Below are 12,984 nucleotides of genomic sequence, written 5' to 3'. Positions count from 1 at the left end.
TCATGGGTAATATTATGATCAGAAAAGTTTTGTAAAAGCTCTTGGGTGTGACCAAAGCATAATTTTTTGAGGTAAATTGGTATGTTAATGAAGGATAAGGTTGTGCATGCCCACAAGTGCGTTGTATTTAAATTGCAAAGGAATACAAGTTTAGAGATCTACCTCACCAAAAGCAGTTAGTGAGCATTTCAGAGTTGCACTTGATGATCCAATTATGGTTCCCTTCCAGCTTGAGATATTTTGTGATTCTGTGTTCCATAGAAAAGGAACAACCTGCATAATATAGTGTCTTACTCATCAGAAGAGTAATGTAACATTTCCATTTCAAGCTTTGAGGAAGGAGATAGATAAAAACCACTGTGTTACTCCCTTAATGAAGGAGATGGGGGAAGAGATTAGTTTGTGCATTCCTGGGAGGTACATTGAGATAGCCTTTGGAATATACCACGAACACTACTCAAATACTTGCACAAAGACATTTTATTATGAATGCAATGAAGATATAGATTTTTTTTAATCTGAGGTGCTTATATAAACAGACCCATACTGGCTGAGTGACCATCAGTCTGCAGGGCATGACAGTGGCTGGACACCCTTCAGCTCCAAAGCTTTGCCAAAATTAATCTCTTGAGGTTTTGCAGTACCCTTGGTGAGCTTCAGAAATCGAATACATCCTTTAAAATGGGTATCAGTTGTCAGCCCAAACTGGGTCACACCATCTGAAGGAAGGAAAAAAATTAGAAAGAAATTATGTTAGTTTGAGTTGATACTTGAATTAGTTTTGTTCTTTGACAGTCTTGCACAAGAAGGGATGTCCCCAGCTATGTATGAATGTTTTATTTGCTGTATATATTCATTATTAAAAAGTTACAAACATTATGAACAAATGTGATGAATACTTATAACAGATATCAATCCAGACTTCTTTTCTTTTTCTGTCCTACTATGAAAGTGGCAGAATCTGAACACATATAAACTTCCCCTGTAACCCATGTATGTAGCTTGATACCTACAAATGGTGTACAATACACATGTGACGCTCTGCAGATATTCAACTTCTTGAGCTGTTTATCCACAGAATAATAGAGGGGAAAAAATAGGCCAAAATGGATGAAATTCTCAGTCCTGACATTACAAAGAAACCACTTCCTCAGGATGGATCTCAGGTGTCATTTACAGGCTGTTTTTGATAGTTCTCAAATACTCTTTCCCCCCCTCCCCCCCCTTCCTGATAGTAAAGCCAGGAGTTGGAGTATTATCTCTTCCACTAATGAAGGAAGGGATGCAAGTGAGGGTGGTTTGACTGGGAAGCTGGAAATATTTCTCTCTCAACTGCTTGAAATTCATGGCTCAACTTGTTTCTCAGTGTTCTTCCAGTGAGTTGCATAAGTAACTTTATACTTGCAGAGACTGTCTGGCCACAGCATTATTCTGTTTCACAGAGGATAAGATGCCTGAATCCATCTCTCTCCCCTTGCACAGGGAAGCGTGATACCAGCAGATGAATGGTAGCTTTTATGGGTATCCAGAAATCTCTATTCTTGTCCACATTATGGTAGTGAAAATTTTCTCTATGCAGAAAATTCTCCATCAGCTAATTCTAGCTAGTTTACAACTGTTTTGCTCTATTTATGCAGCTTCAAGAGGACTGGAAAATACAAACATTTACTAATTCTAAAAGATCCCAAGAATTTGTGATACACCTGTCTAGGTATTGGGAACGTTAAAACAAATCCTGGATGAGCTAGACTAGGCAGCAAAATAAGAGTCAAGTGTTTACACTTGCAGTAGGTTTATCCAATAATTTCATAACTTGCCATGTGGCTGAACTCATGAATATCCCTTCAACATGAGGTAAATGTAGGTTAGTTTTGTACAGACTGCAGTGTTACTGAAATTTGTGTGTCTCCTTTTGACATGCAGTCCAGAACAAGATGGGAACTCCATCGGCAGTGTTTCTTCAGTGCTGGCTCCTGTGCTAGAATCTTGTTTTATTATAAAAAGGCTGCCACAAAGCTGTTTTCCTTCTGGCAGAAAGTTGTTGGTCTTTACTGATAATCAGTGTGACTAAAGTTCAAGTCTCTTATGTCAGTACCAAGGACACTTTTTTAAATGTTCAGAAGCCTGAGAGAGGAGGCTTTTTTAGATGCACTGTATCACACATGAGAATGGGTGAAGAAACAACGGCTAGAAAATAACTGAGGAATTAACTAACCCCGAGTTGTCTTGCCATTGGCCTCAGTATGCACTAAAGCAGACACATACTGCAAACATACTTCACTTTTTTTGTTTTGGTTTGCGAGCTAGAGGGAAAATTTATTACAAATGCAACAAAATTGGTACTTTGCAAACATATTAACTGTATTTTCAGAAAGTAAACTGCTGTTAGAAAATTTATTGACTGTCTATGAAGAGATGAATACTAGCATTCATTATCAGCTTAGTGGAAGATGAAGCTAGCTATAGAGCTCAGCCCAATTCTCGATACTGTTCAATTACCTGTGCATAAAAAAAGTTCTCTTGAGGGCTTCCAGAATACTGATTAGCAAATGTAGATTATGGCTTTTTTTTCCTTTAAAACCCAGCAGACCACAAGCAAAGGCATTAATTAGAAAGAGATGGTGTCTTCTTACCTCTCTATGCAAGGTGTCGTTCCTCCTCAGTTCCTCAGGTTCTACAGGCTGATTTACACATACACTGCCCTGCCCTCTCAAGAGTATATGTACGTTCTTTGCTTAACATTTGTTGTTCCTAAGTTACATTTAAATACGCCAAATGCTGTTACTCCTGCAAACTAACTACTATGATATTACTAAACAGAAAGTTTTAGAGAGAGGCTGTGTGTCTGTGAGCAGCAGAAGGCAGAAAATCTGTCTGATCTCTTGTGACAGTGCCTACATTTGAAATGGGGCAGGGGTATCTGTGAGAGCCTCTTGTTGCAGAACTTCTTGTTCTGAAATGCAGCTTAATGTAGAAATGAGCATCCATGCCAACTGATACAAACTCGGCCTGTCTTATCAATCATCTTTGGCATACTAGTCCTGCTTACATTTAAGCCATTACCAATGCAGTGTTATTGGAGCCTAAGTAAAGCATAACTTGTTGTTGCATGCTCACCAGGATAGCCTCCAACAAAGAGAGGGTCGTTTGTGTCTGCCGAGGTCGAGGCCCTGTTTGGACTATCAGTCTCCACCTGTGTTCCATCCACAGTCAGCTCCAAGTGGTGTTTGACCTTGTTTGCAAGAACCTTGTGCCACTGTCCATCACACAAACTGCCTGGTGCATCAGGCTCATAGACAGCAGAGAATCGGCCTGCACCATTGTCAACATGAAACATCACCTGAAAAGCAGGGTATGGACATCAGCAAGTTTTCAAATCAGTTCAGCTGTTTTTGTTTGTTTGAAGTCAAGACAGTTTGACTGTACGCACCAAAGACTATGGGGCTTGTTGTCCTTCTGGGATCTGGGTTCTATCACTGAGCTAAACACAAGTGTAAATATGCAAAATTGCTGTCTAAATTGTCATTTCTCCTTTTTTTTTGCTCTTAGTTTTAGGGCGTTTTACACCCCTCTAAAATCTTTATAGTTGTGGAATAATGGCTGGTTTTCCAGATTATGAATAAAAAAATATCCAAAAAAAATCTAGTAATATTAATGACAAAGTCTTTCCTCAAAACTTGTTATACGGTCACTAATTTAAGACTTCATTGCAGTTTTAGGAGACTCGCGTATTACAGAATCTTTGAAACTATCTTTTAAGTGTGTAAGATCCTTTAGATGTATGGAAAGGTACAAGTGTTACCCTCCATTGGGAGCCCTGATATTGTTTGAGACATCTGGAGATTGGGGTAGTAACCTTGCATTTAAACATCTTGTGCTATCTAATGCCAGTTTATAAAGAAGCAAAACTGCTTTGCTACTTACTTTTCCACCTACTAATTCAATGCCAAGCCCATCCATTTTCTGGCTGCTGACTCCTAGGAGAACACCATTCATTCTTGTTGTACGGAATTCAAATTCCACAAGCAGATCTGTTCCCACCCTGTATGCACCAACTTGGAGAGAAAAGGGGAAGCACAATAAAATGAAGATAAGCATCTAATACATTATTCCTAATAATCATCACACGGATTGTGATGAGAATAAGGCAAAGTAACTAACTTAGCATTGTTAATGCACTCTATTTCATGTGAAACCATGTAAATAACTTTTATTGCACTGTCCTTAGTGCAAAACCTTGCTAGGAAGTTACATAGCTTCTCCTCAGTCAAGAGAACTAAAAATGATTAGCAAGAGTTTCAAGTACTGGCTTCACTTTGCCTCCAGCCAATGGGAGTAAGAAAACAGTGGGAGATTTTGAAAGCAGAATCTCCTCTTTCTCAGCTCTTTGACTACCACCAGAACTGTTGTTCATTACCTGTTTTGGCAAAGCCTGTTCCATCGAAGTATGTTCCCTTCTGTGCATTGACAAAGCATTTTCCAACATTGAAGCTGGAAGTTGGATTATCCAGGTCAACAGGTGATTCTGTCATTTTAAAATTCCTGATGCAGCCATCAATGCTATGGAGGATCTGCAGTCAATATTTCAAACAAAACGTAAAACCATGAGAAGGAAGCCTAAAGTATGCAATCAATGAGTGCATTTTCTCTGCTTCTCTGCTGGATTTATGGAGCTGAATAAAATTTGAATTTTATGTGCTAATCCTTAATATCTGATTGTAATTGGAATCTACTCTTAATCATACTGAGGATGAATTACATTACTTTTCTGAGTCACATCTATTTGGCTTACACTACATAATGAAACATAGCAAATTACATCAGCAGTGCAAGAATTTAATGGCCTATACTTTGCCTTTGTAATTGACTAGGTTATGGGGTTTACAAGTAAATGAAGATGGTGGCTATAGTTCTCTGGGCTGCTGATAATTTTCCTAGGTGTGTTTTCTTCTTCCCCTTCTTTTAATCACTTTACTGTGGGCCTAATGTTGCACGGTAAGATGGAAGTAATACAGGTAACATCATTACTAAAATGAACAATTTCAACAACAATTTCATTTGTTCATCAGCCCCTATGTGAAGCCTGCTGACTGCACATAGTCTTATGACTACATCAGGGCCACTCATTTGGCCAGAGAGACAGGTGGAGGCAGAGAATGTGCTCATTTCTTCAGAGGTTCCTGTGCAGGGTAGCAAACTACAGCTCCAGTTTGGCTTCTGCACTGGGCACACTGTGACCCCCAGCTGGTCTGGGCACACTTAGAACAGTGGTTTGAGCACCCACGAATCTGCCTCTCGTGGGGGTTGTTCTCAGTGTGAGCAGGGCATCCCAGTGGGACCTCTGAAAGCCACTGGCATCTCCTCCTGAACTTGCCCTCCCTTTTTCACTCTAAGCTCAGCAGAAGCTACATTTTGGTTCTCAGATTCAGACAGAGGCTTTGATCTTTGACGTAAAGAGTTAGGAAAATCTGTCCTCGATACCAGTGAAAGAGAGGAAAATGATACATCACATACTTGGAGGAAGAAAAAGAAGATATATTCATAAGCAGTGCAGTAGAAAGGAGGAAAATAAACATCAGTGTATGAAATTCAGCCTAGAAATACATACAAATACAAAAAGGACAAAAGCACACCTGCAGAGAGAAGCCTTGACTCTGCACATTACCTCGTCTAACAATATGCTGACCCATAATCAGAAAGACTTTCCAAGAATTTATTTTCTTGTAAATCAAAGCTGTAAGTACTATGAAATTATATAGCTTATTACAGCTAAATACACCTGTACAGTATTTTAAGGAGAACATGAGCAATACCAGTGAATAAATTCAGATCTGAACTGAACAATGCTTTCTGTCAGATTTTTCATAAGTAGTCCTTTTTGTAATTTCTAAGTAAGTCATACCCAAACCAACAAATCTTGTTATCAAAAAAGAGAAATGCCAGAAAACAAAATAAAACGTCATCGCAAGAATAAATCACAGAAATGCAAGATTTGTAGATGATTTGATAATGTTCTCTAACTTTACAATTTTCTCTTCCCTGTGGAAAAACAAATCTGGTTATACTTTAGCATGGGAACAGGTAATAAGACCGCTTTTGATGAAAGCAGAGTTTTGAATGCTCAAAATGTGATATCTGCTGAAGCTAAAGAACTGGGTATCAGTCTTCTACACTGAAAAAGAAGCCAACCCACCTATGGTTACATAATAGATTGCTGTCTAAAAAGGCTAATGTGTGTATAGAAGAAAGCTCTGACTAAAGTAACACATCCTTTCAACTTGGCTTGCTTCAGAACCTCTACATGAAGCTGCAACACAACACTGTCTCATACACTGTGGTGCATTTTATTGAGCATGACTGGAAGGCAAGCACTGGTTTTTACACGACATTTGAAGTCACAGCTTCATTTAAATCCCAAAGCACCTAAGACTGTCAGGACCTGACATGACTGTTATTGCCAGACTGAGCCATTTATCTGCATGGGTTCCCCCCATTACCTCTGACAAATAGCAATAGGTAAGGACTCAGTGTTATCTTTCTCCTTAGATTAGTATTTGTAAATTGCAGATATATTTCAAAGAGTATAAATTCGTAGTACTAGGAATTATATGTTGTGGGTAGTTAACTATTGCTTTTGGTTTTCAGTGCCTCAGGTCTGGTTTGGTAAATCCTAATGATTTAGATTTGCCTCAATTTGGGTTTCTGTACAATCAATTATTTACTAAGAAACATGATCTTACAGTGTTCTTTATGGAATACAACTCTCAGACGCAGAGTGTTTGCTCATCCTCTTCATTCCTATCCATGAGTCAATACATGGACTTAAGCATGATCTAGGAATTCCTTTTCTGTATTTATTTTGTCCACCCAAAGAAGGGAATTCTTGCCTGTCCATAGACTGGTATTTTCCGTTCCATAAACAACTTGGTACCAAAGTTATTTACTCATGTGCAGCTTCTTTGGGAGTCTGTTTTGTTTCTTTACAAGATCTGTGCTTTGCCATCTCTTTATGGATTCTCTGTATCAGGATGAACCCAGATATAGCTCCGACAGACAATCCATTTTTTGTGTATCTGAATTGTGCTGTGCTAGATGCTGAATTTTTTGTTTACTATAAATTAATTCACTGAAGTTTCTGGCTTCTGCTTCAAAAGAACCATCTTCACAGAGAGCAAAGGAAAGCATGGAAGAAGTTTATCTCCCATTCTGATATTGGTGTATCTTGGGAGGTTGGAAGGGCATCAGTGTGATGGTGTGATGACTGGCAAGGAATTATGCAGGCAGATGAAGTAAACGGTCTGGGTGACAGAATACAGTGTTCCTAGTTATTACTACAGAATTTAGGACAAAATGGTATTTATTTCTCTGGGCTCTCTGTCATCTTCCATGTCATCATGGAAGCTGGGCATTTGAACCAAAGCACTGATAAATTGATACATGCACATTTAATTTGGAAACAGAAAGAGGACAACAGAATTTTCATGGCCTTCCTTCAAAACACACTGTCTCCTCTTTCAGTAAAAGCAACACAAAACATTATCACAGTAAGCAGCAGTACTTCTGGGTGCTTTGTCCAGGGTAATTTTGGCTTCTGCTGCTCCTTTTAGAAGATCCTTTCACTGTTTGTTAGCATTTGCTGCTAGATTAATTACAGCCAAGAGAAAGGGCAAGTGGTACGCAGGAACCTATACTCTAGCTGTGCAGTGATCCGAGTGGATACAAGTGTATGGAACTTTCTGCTTTTCCAAAACAGTAAATAACTCTGCTATTTCAATTTTTTTTTTTTATTCTGGGTCAGATCCTTCCATGGACAGAATGTTGTTCACCTCCACTAAGGTCCATTTTATCCATATTCTTGAGTATTCTGAGGGAGAAGCAAGACAAAACAAAACTGGGAAGACATTTGTACCAATTAAGACATACTTAAGGTTTGTAAGATAACTTAAATAATTTTGCTTACCGGACCAATTCTTCTGGTTGTGTAGTTAATGGGCATTCCTCCCACGTACAGCATTCCTACAACATCCAGTATATCGGCCTTCTTAGGGCTCACAGTTGTGTTAGAAACACCATCTACTATGAGGTTTCCTTCTTGCTTTGTTCGACTTACTTTTATCTAGAAAGACACAAAAATGTGATGCAATTGCAGATAGTTTTCTGACTACCAAGCATTTTCAAATTGTAACTAGTCTCACAGTCCAAAATGTACAACAATACACAAGAAAGTAGTGGGAGTGGTTACAGAAGTACCATGGCAGCAGCTTTGGATAATATGGAACAAAACTCCTGAGCAAGGTTTTGTGCCAATATCTGACTGTGTTTTACGTGCATCTGGATCAGGAGGCATCATGACAATTATTCACTATAATTACTGAAAAGACTTGAGATTCCTTTAAAATGCTTTATTGTTATGTTACACTAGGTATAGCACCGTATTTTTCTTCCTGGAAACAGACAGCAATTTTAAGTACTGAGAATAGATAAGTACTTCAGAATGAATGCTGAATGTTATGACACTGGTTGAAAATCGTTGCAGCAGCACATGTTTGCAGAAAATACTGAGTTTATGATTCCACTGGCCTGGACTTGCCTCAGATCATAGTTCATGCTAGATTAAATATAATACCAACTTTGTTCTGTTGGTATTATGGCTTTTGTTCAGACAAAATGGACTGTGAATCATATGGAGAGAGTGCAGTTGCTGAAAAGCTGAGGAAATTCTAGGCCTATGTCTTTCTAAAAGTTTATACTGCAATCTCTACAACTCAGTACAATAATGGTTTTGCATAAAAATGAATAAATGTAAAATGCATCGTGCATGTTAGCAAATTTCTAAACAGCATTGTAGTTGGCTCATCAGAATAGTAAAGAGAGACAAACAGCATTTTTTGGCTTTTCTTTAACACGGCTGCTTCTGCTCCAGTGTGGCAGCTTATCTGTCATGCAGTGGGAATGACTGAACGCTGACAAGGATGGCCTGAAGGTGAGGGCCTGAACTTGGTGTTTACAGGCAACTGTACATTTGAGATGGATAACTACACCTTGGGCAGAAGGAAGATTAGGTGAGTGAGAGGAAATGGGAACAGACATTCTTACAGAGGACCTAAACAGATAGCAGGATACCAGCAGCACCAAGTCACTTCTGTAGGACTGATGGAAATGTTTTTAACCTAAATAATTCCACATGGAGAAAAGGTTGTCATCAAAATGATTATTTTAAAGAGAAGCCTCTGCTTTATCAGAAACAAAGACTGTGGCCTTTTCCTACAAGCGTTGCCTTCCCTCCTCCTCCTCAATTTTTTTTTTTTTTTCTTTTTGGGAATTGTGACTTTGTCTCCACTCTCCACTACATAAATGGGATCTACATAAAGGGGCTCTCTCATGCGGAGTGTCAAGTTGTATGCCCAAAGAGCACAATCTTCCATTAAGAAATATATGCTCCACTTAGTTCTCTTAGAATAAAAACTGCTAAAGAAGAAAAAGCATTTCTTCTATATGTAGAGAGGGAATAGCAGAATGGGGCCGAGGTCTGCTGCCAGTGCTCCCAGGCATTATATGAAAGAGATAAATGATTACTACAACTTCATTTTTTCCCCTTTATGAAATAGCTTGGTGTAAAGCAGTTGCTAGCATCAAAAAGCTCATGACTAAAAATCTTATGGAAATAATATTCCTAGAGAACGGAGTGGAAATGAGGCAATTAAAGTGTAAGAGAAAATGCAATTAGATTTTTCCTCATTTGGGGATGCGATGTGGATGCTGAACTTCTAAATATCTGTAAAAAATTCAATGTAACATAGCATATAAAATCAACCCACTGTTTCTCCTTAACAGTGCCATCCAGCATGCCACCTAATGAATATACTGTGTGTCTGTTGTCCTTGGCCCAGTAAATAGTAAATTTCATGGTTGTGATATTCCTTCTCTTATCGTCCAAATGCCACAGGCACTGCTCTCTCTCCTAAAGTCACAGAAGGTGCTGCCAAATACATCCATGAATATCATATTTATTCCCTACTGAATTAATAATTCGGGGAAGGTTTACTTACATGTTACTTCTTTTCTTTGTTCTGAGCACTCTGGCTTAAGAATAACATTATTAATGTAGAAACAATTGGTTTTAATGATGTATTCCATCACCATGAGCTGATACTCACATGAGCCCTATTAAGCAGAAGGAACATTTTCTGTAGTTCCTTACTATACATGGCACATATTTTAAATATGGTTAGAAATATGTGTTTCCTGAAGGATATATTTCTTTGTACCAGTGTATCTGACATAAATTTTGCTAGATTTGGCTTTTTCCCCCAGAAAATACTAGTTGTAATGTTTGGCTTGTGTGGACTACATTTTGCAAATATCTCAAGGCAAAACAAAGCTCACTCTTACCATTACAAAGAATAATTTAGAATTAGAGTCTATTATACCTGGTGCCACTGGCCATCATTTATTTTGTTGGAAACCACTGTGCTTGTGTTTCCACTCCCCAGATCATAACTGAAGTAAGGCAGACCGTTCTTTATCTGAACTGTAGCAAAATCAGCGTGGTTGATGCGGGCCATATAAAACAGCAAGCCAGAATCAGCTGTTGTTCGGACTTCAAATTCAATTGTAAGTCTAGAAATCAAACAAACAGGAAACAGTAACATAGGAAAAGATATCTGGAGTCAGGCACTTGACAAATTAATCTGCTTTATGTTTTTTGTGTTTTTTCTAAAAAAAATTCTATACAGCTAGTGACCAATTTTACTTGCCCATTAGAATTCAAGAAAAATAATTTAGCTATATGCAAATTACATTTCACACGTATCTGATCCCTGACATGAGCATTCATTAGTTCGTTTAATGTGGAGATACAAAACTACAATGTTGGCATAGAATTTCAAGATGCAATTCTCAGCTGCAGATGTAGCAGCTAGAAAATCCCAGCATTTGTAAAATTCCAGCAGCATTATCCATCATCCACACACATAACGCTCACAAAGAGGAGAGAGCTGTAGTGACAGCTGGCAAATGTTGAGTTTCTAATGAGTTGTATTGCCTGAAGACAGGTTGCAAAACTTTTAGAAATGCAGACAGAAGAGTTTACAATGAGGATATAAAGCACTTATTCTGATCTCTCCCACGAGAAAATGAGGCTGTGCCTGAGCAAACCTAATGACCCTTTGGACAGAATGGTAATGTTGAGAACCTCCTCTACAGCAAAGAACCTGTGAAAAAATTATTTAGATTTTCTAATGCAAAAGTTGTACTGGCAACACATCATGAACCTGGCTCAAGATGAGCTGCAAAGTCAGTACCTGAAAGCAGCTGACAATATAAATGAAAAATCATGGTATGAAAATGATCAGTCCAGGATCATTCCTAGTTTTCTAGAATTAGCATAAGTGGTACAACATCTTTATAGGGGTAAGTAAGTATGAGGCTAATGGATTTGGAAACTGTAAGCAGCAGTGGTTAGTGGTGTGACATGGCACATTTTTTCATGACCATGTGCCTACAGAGCAAAAATAAACAAGTTCTAGCTTCACAAATCCATTGAACAAAAGCTGAATTTTTATAAACAGTTCATTGGATTCCTTTGCATCTCAACAGCTATATGTATATAGTGTTATCCTTTGGGGTGGCAATGTAATTTTTCCTGTTTACTGTGCAAGATTCATCTTAACTATTGGAGGAAGGGGAAAGAAGTTTTGCTTATTAAAAGAAATTATCAAATTACTGAACAAAAAGGACTTTCCTCTGAAAAAGTAATCTTTGAAGTCAGTCGCACAGCCTGGTTCCATTACTTTGTTTGGTTCTTAGCAAATCAGTCTGGGATCTGTGTGTGCCCAAACTTTTACAAACCTTTACAAAAGAGGTAAATTATTATCGTGAGAGCTACTTAGGTGGACATTTCATTGTCTAGATTTCATGCTTTCATGCCTTTCTAGGTTTGCTTAATGAAATGAACTAGTCATGGCATGTGATCTTTTCAGATTATGTCCACAGTTTTGAGAAATATCTCCGAGAGAATTAGAAGGGGCATTTTATTTTGACACTATTCCATCAAAACTCATTGCTGAAACAAACAACATACCTGTTTTTCACTTTGGTGTCATCAAATGCAACTGCAATGTGGCTGTTCCTTGAAAGACCAAACTGCTTGCCACCTTCTAAAATGGCTGGTTCTGTGTCAGCAGCACAGGAATCCTGCAAAATATACAGCAGTCATACAAACTTCATATTATCTGTCTCAGCTGTGCATATGCTGGGAGACACCCAACTGCTCAGGACTGAGAATATTGCACTGGGTCTAGAGACTGGCCCTGCAATTTTCCAGCAGACTGATGTCTCATCACACCAGCTAAAGTTATAAACCAGTATGCCAGGAATTTGTGGTAAAAGCAGAGCTCATTAAGCTGGCTGTAAAAGCAAATGAAAGTAATATATGAACATTGCTGCTTTCATGCTTTCACCAGTGGACATTTACAAGAGTCTTAAGTGATTTCCAGGCAGTTCTCTTAGCTTACATAACTGAGTTTTACACAGTAGGATGCCCTCTTACAGAAATGAAACAAGATTTAAGTTTTAAAAGGATGCTTTACTGTCAACTTGAAATCCAGTCACCTTAAAAATAATGAGTTAAAAGTAGTTTCAGCTGCAGCTGTCAACGAGTCCTTCATTTTACTTCATTATATTGTTTTACAACTGTATTCTTTGCTTAATGTGCTGTTGTTCCCCCCGGTGCAGTTGAAAGGCTCCCACGAACAATCAGGGAATCTGAATAACTGATGGATAGGAGTAACAGCTGCTGAAAGCCCCCAGCTGTCTGATGTAGAGACATTACCCAGGTTGTAAAGGAAGAACCCCTCCCTGTAGGTCTGCTTCTATTAATCTTGAAGTGGTGCAACAATGCAAGGTGAAATATCTTCTGTCCACTATAATTTTCTCGTTTTAATTTCAGCAGGTCTTTCAATCTCTGGTCCTAAAGCTCTTGTA

The 12,984-nt window shown here is 38.4% G+C and overlaps 1 protein-coding gene across 1 annotated transcript in view; it reads right to left on the bottom strand.

Annotated features, from left to right (window-relative positions):
* Nucleotides 1–561: 561 nt before the first annotated feature.
* LAMA2 (laminin subunit alpha 2) overlaps nucleotides 562–12,984 on the bottom strand; it is a gene marked incomplete at its 5' end in the record, with an annotated part of 255,146 nt that continues 242,723 nt past the window's right edge. Inside the window, 7 exons of the mRNA XM_062488976.1 lie at nucleotides 562–719; nucleotides 3,118–3,340; nucleotides 3,925–4,055; nucleotides 4,418–4,571; nucleotides 7,961–8,116; nucleotides 10,431–10,620; nucleotides 12,083–12,195. Of these exons, the coding sequence (XP_062344960.1) occupies nucleotides 562–719; nucleotides 3,118–3,340; nucleotides 3,925–4,055; nucleotides 4,418–4,571; nucleotides 7,961–8,116; nucleotides 10,431–10,620; nucleotides 12,083–12,195 (1,125 nt within the window). The remainder of the gene's footprint in view (nucleotides 720–3,117; nucleotides 3,341–3,924; nucleotides 4,056–4,417; nucleotides 4,572–7,960; nucleotides 8,117–10,430; nucleotides 10,621–12,082; nucleotides 12,196–12,984) is intronic.

Source organism: Cinclus cinclus, chromosome 3 (genome assembly GCF_963662255.1).
Source record: "Cinclus cinclus chromosome 3, bCinCin1.1, whole genome shotgun sequence".
Lineage (NCBI taxonomy): Eukaryota > Metazoa > Chordata > Aves > Passeriformes > Cinclidae > Cinclus > Cinclus cinclus.
This window is presented reverse-complemented; position numbering and strand designations above follow the sequence as displayed.